The 5,502-nt window shown below is 39.1% G+C and overlaps 1 protein-coding gene across 3 annotated transcripts in view; it reads right to left on the reverse strand.

Annotated features, from left to right (window-relative positions):
- tjp2a (tight junction protein 2a (zona occludens 2)) overlaps positions 1–5,502 on the reverse strand; it is a 43,367-nt gene that overhangs the window by 32,501 nt on the left and 5,364 nt on the right. Inside the window, exons 1-2 of one of the 3 annotated variants that reach the window (XM_005921707.3) lie at positions 4,569–5,133; positions 1,155–1,284 (exon numbers count right to left, since the gene is read on the reverse strand). In XM_005921707.3, coding sequence (XP_005921769.1) covers positions 1,155–1,284; positions 4,569–4,675 — 237 coding nt within the window. In that variant the 5' untranslated portion in view covers positions 4,676–5,133. Of the gene's footprint in view, positions 1–1,154; positions 1,285–4,568; positions 5,134–5,502 lie in introns of those variants that run through there. The other 2 variants (XM_005921708.3, XM_005921710.3) reach the window with 2 other exon arrangements.

Consider the following 5,502-nt stretch of genomic DNA (forward strand, 5'->3'; position numbering starts at 1 on the left):
TGGATTTTTTTTTCACATTCTGTCTCTCACAGTTGAAGTGTACCTCTGGTGCAAATTACTGACCTCTGTCATCATTTTAAGTGGGGGAACTTGCACAATTGGTGGCTGACTAAATACTTTTTTGCCCCACTGTATGTTGATATTAGCGAACTACTTACACCGATCGTTATTAGAGCCTCACTTAAGTTACTGTTATATGGTGCAATACTTATCCTTCCCATATCAAATAACACACACACACTTCAAATAAAAGACTTCCAATCTAGATGCTCCTTCTGATCCCCTTTTTCTTGGTTACAAACCTCTAAATTTAAAAGAATATAACATATTTCACAATGACTGTGCTATGTATAGAGTAGTATTTACATTTAACAAAAGACTTTGTGAGCTTATCCAATATTTCATCCTTCTCACACATATAATACGAGAAAACAAAAACACCAAGATTTGAAGGGAAAGATTTTAAACTCTGGTTGGCTTTCTACCTGAGATTCACACTTATTTTTATGTGAAACTAGCTAGAGGTATTGGTGTGTTAATGTATTAATGGATGTTTAGTGTAACAGTGTTAGTTATATGTTAGGATCTTTAAGGTTACCTTAGGATACTTTAGTGACTAGGTTAGTTACAGTACATTGGTAATTCTATACGCATTTGCTGTATATTATCTGATGTTTTGGCCCCTATTTATAAGTTGAGGTTAGCTTTTAGGAAGCACCATTTCACAAATAACCATCTCATATAGACTATCATGTTGGAATGTATATTTTGATTGATTTGTGAATAAACCAAACTGAAACTAAAGCAAAATAAAGCTCAGAACTGTGTACTCAGTTCAGTAAGAGACTGGACACTGGGTAGAGTTTAGGCTCAAACAGTCGAGTATCTGAACCAGTCCTAGCAAAGTCATTTAAAAATGTTAGTTTTAATGTTGTACGCCACGATTGTCACACGTGATGGCCGAGCGACGGTCCTCGCCTTTTTTTCTTGGCTTAGCTCACTGAAGACTCAATCTATTGCATTCGATACCAAAAAAGTATCAGGTACAAGGCACAATCCACAAGGTAGTGTTAGTGAAGAAAGGAAAACAAAAAAATATCACATAACTCGAGGCCAAATCAGATACAGTGTGGACGTTTATGTAAAAGACGTACCATCATAATAGCCGAGAAGCTGCGTGAAGACAGGCGGCGAAGATACAAGTACTGGGCTTCTCTGGACCAGCAGAACTTTCTGCTGCACTTGAGGAGGTCAGTGCTGGTCTGGTCAGAGCCAGGCTGATCCCTGAGCACATAAGAGAAACACAATATTACATCATAACCAGCAGTGTTACCATAATGAAAAGGGATTATTTAAAACTTTCACTGTATAGCACTTTGTCTAAAGGGCAGCAAGAGGAGTAGATTTATTTCTTTAGAGGATGCTTTGACCTTAAAACATAGCGATTTGTTGAATAGTCTGAAATATTTAAATGGGCATGACTCAGAAAATCATGTTGTCCAAGTGAGGTGTCAAGAGATGCTTTGCACCAGGCGGAGAGATCTATTTTTATACAGCATAAAAAGAATAAGGCTCTCTAAACATTCCCGAGTTGTGTAATTGCTTTACACATTTCCTAGACATGTTCATTTATAGTATTTTACACAGTTTGCATGCAACATTAAATAAGAGACTTTAAAACAAATTATGGAGGAAAAACTCTTCTTGGGCTCGACTCGTAGTTTTGCATGACTTTAGTTGAAAATAATCCCTATTTTTCTGACATTTGGACGTAATCCACCTTCTCCCTCATTCTCCTTCTCCTGTTAAGCCATCCTTCTTTTGATTGGCTGCCCCTCGTTTGAAGAGCAGGTGGGTGGGGCTTTATGCAGATCCTAATATGGCAAGATTAAAAATTATCTTAAAAAATGTTTAAGGGCAATCAAAAGCAAATCAAAATGATATAGAGTATATAGTATGATGGATACTTTAATAGAATTAGCCACATGTTTCTCATTGGTGCATGACACAGTTAAACCAGACTGACACAGATAACAGACTATTATCAAACTCATCTCAAGTCTCATTTTAAGCATCTCTGCCATTGATCACAAGCAGCATGTCCAAACATATGGTCAACACCCATCCCCAGCTTCATGGCATTGTGTCAAACACACTGAGATGATCTGAGTGGATAAAGTCAGATATCACATCATCGTACAGAGAGGGAAGAAACCAGATTTCCTCTGCGTGACCAAACCTTAACTGTTACACTTTCAAAAAACAAAAAAACAAAAAAAACAACACACTCTGTGAATGCAAAAGGAGGGGCTCAGTATTTCCAGGAAGACCTGAAGCGTGCCTGGGGATAAAAACACTGGTGGTGTCTCCACTGACTTCCTACCGAAGTCCGCTCTGCACAGACTTCATTATTCTATGAGCGACTACATTAAAAGGGCATTTAGATATTTTAGTACCTCATTTCCTACAAGCTCATGGATATTTATCCTGGCATTTATAATTATGTTACTACTAAAAGCAGGATACTCAGAGGGTAATGTAAAACAGAAAGCCAAACCATTTTAATCCCTAGTATGAGCCACGCTCCAAAAACATATCCTATTTGCTATATCCATTCAAAACAACTCCTCCATTCTTCATAAATGATTTCATTTGGGGAAAAGAATCAAAGTCACCTCTTCAATTTGTTTTGTTTTTTCTTTTCAAATTACAGCTCAATCAACAGTTTGCATTTACTTGCATTCTGTAATGATCCAAATTTATAATGCATTTTCATGTTTCTTCCACATGCTCCAAAAACTGATAAAGGAAGCATTTGTTCTGTTGATCGCCCGCCCTCTTCTGTTTTTTGTTTTCCTTTTGGTTTGTCTTCTGTGTGGGACTTTGTGACTCGTTCCTGTAAATGATTACTGCTTGCCGGCTTGCTTCCAAGTAATTGCTGCATATTAATATTAAAGATTTCAACCAGTAAAACCTAACATGGCTTTTATTGCGTAGCACACAAAGGAAACACAAAGGAAACAAAGCAAACTTCAGCAGCACTTGTGACAAACAAATTGAAAGTATTGTCATGATGTTTTTGACAGTGCATCTGAACTTACAGAGCAATATCAAAGTTCTTAATTTTTTTCCTACACCGTGCTTGAATTGACTTGCTAGATCCAGAAGCATATCTAGAACTGGATTCATTTGAGATGGTTTGATCTCTTCCTGAAATCATCAGTCTCCTTTTTTTTTTTTTTTAAATTTCAATCAGATCTGGATCCTTCCCAAAAGTTCATTATATCTAAGTTGGACCAAGCCCTACCTATGAAAAAAAAAATATTGAAATGGCAAATCTGTCCATAATATTGTAGTAATCCTGCTAACAGACAGACAAACAGAGAGATAAACTGAACCAATCACATAATCTGCTGGGTGGAGGTAATTATGGCTGAAACATAAATTGCTCAATAACCTTGGGATCAAGAATATTTCAAGTACACCTCCCTCAGTTGCAGCTACAAAACTGATACTTGAGGGTGAGGTAGCTCACAGAAGTAACATTGTTTAGGACCTGCTTTTATTAAAGTTTGTAAGTATTTTTATTTCTCTACTTTTCCACAGATTTGTCATTAATGTGACAAGCATTAGTTTGATTATTTAATCCTGTGTTGCTCAGCATGACAAACTGAAATGTATCAATACAAATGCAGGAGAAAAAGCTACAAAGACAGAGGATGAGGAGGTTTCTACTTTGAAACTTTAATCAACTTTAAACTGTTTGGAGACAGTGGTGACAATTTGGCTGTCACGATACAAACGATAAGAAATTCTTTGAAGTGTAAAAGGAAAGAGGCTGAAAATGCTGCTACAATAGTTGTAGCCTGGGCGGGGTTCCACATTAGGGTTGGGCGATAATGTGTAATTGTTACTCCTGACTCCCTTTGTTATGGGTCGCTCGAGTCGAGGTGTGTGAGTTTAACTTGGAAGAATAGTGTATTGCAATAATTATTGAGGCTGGTAAATAAAGCAAATACTAAACTGAAGCAATTTGTTGATTGGTACATAAGTAATTATTGAAAAATTTAAAAAAAAGACTACATAACAATGATTTTAAACAAAGTTTTAAAAAGAAAACATTTCCTGCCAAATGCAGGACACAACACAAACACGCGTCTTTCTTTAAAAGAAAATTACTTTCCACATTACATCACTGTGTCTCTCTGTAGTGAGAAGAATGTGTCATGCATTGTGTTTACAATCCACCTGTCCGATTCCTCCCCCTTCCTCGTGGCAGCTAGTGGCCCAGATGGTCACAATGTTGATATATTTGCCTCACAGATTTCTGCCTTTAAGGATTATGGTGAGTAACTGAAACACAGTTTCTGTGCTGTGTGAATGAAATAAAATACCTTTGCCTTCCTTCTTGCTTGGGAAACTACTAACAATAGAATTATCTGCATGACCACCAAACTGTTCTTTCTTCAGAAATCTTTTGATTCCCCCACTGAACTGCAACAGCAGGATATAAAAATCCATCTTCTAGAAGGAAACAAGTACCGGTACGGTACAGTAATCAAACTCACCCTGGGGGTCTCCACAGTTTCCTGCCTGGTGGCAGCAGCTCCCGTTTGTTTAAGGGTACAATCCCCATCGCTGCCTGCATGATCGTGATGAACTTCTTAAACTTCATCTTCTAACTCTCCTTTATGAACATCCCATGGACCTCATCACTAACTGCTGCTACACTCCCTGATCCCAACCTGAAGTGATGAGTGTCTACTCATCTCCTTTGGCATCATCAAACTTGTCTGTTCTTGCGCCTCAGTGCATCACTTTCTCCAGGAGACTGAGCCACAGATTGAGCGTCCAGTGCTGCGCGGTTCCCGCGGCGTGACCACTAAGGGTCCTGTCCTCAACCGCTGACTCCCACAGATGTCCTTTTGGCTTTTCCAAGCGAACGAGGATGAAAGGAAAACAAACAGCCACGTTCCTGCCAGGAGGTGGGCTGGCCGAGAGGGGATAACAACACGTCACTCTTACATAATTCTCGAGCTTCTCTGGACATTACACTAATGAAAATGCAGCTTCTGCCACCACCGCCGCCGCCGCTGCTGCTGTGACTGCTGCTGCAGCCGCTGGGATAATTGTGGTACTAAGCCTTGACAGATCATGCATGCTCCCCGCCCCCTTCTTCTATAATCCCCCCATCCAGGCTTAGTTTTCTCACCATTTACACCCAGACAGATCCATCTACTTTGAAAAAAAAAAGAAAAAAACAAATCACATGATGACACACCCCTCAATACCAGAGCTAACCTCTAATGGACGAAGATTATTAATGACAAAGCAATGACCAGACAACTTTAAGCTGCAGTCAGTCTGCAGTTCAAGATTTGCACAAGAACAGATGTGATGCCACAGCACGTTTTCACACCCATGTTTCACTGGAGAAGCCAAATGTATCTGGCTTCTGTGTGTGTGTGTGTGTGTGTGTGTGTGTGTGTGTGTGTGTGTGTG

Source organism: Haplochromis burtoni, unplaced genomic scaffold (genome assembly GCF_018398535.1).
Source record: "Haplochromis burtoni strain Fernald_Lab_line unplaced genomic scaffold, NCSU_Asbu1 Contig_51, whole genome shotgun sequence".
Classification (NCBI taxonomy): Eukaryota; Metazoa; Chordata; class Actinopteri; order Cichliformes; family Cichlidae; genus Haplochromis; species Haplochromis burtoni.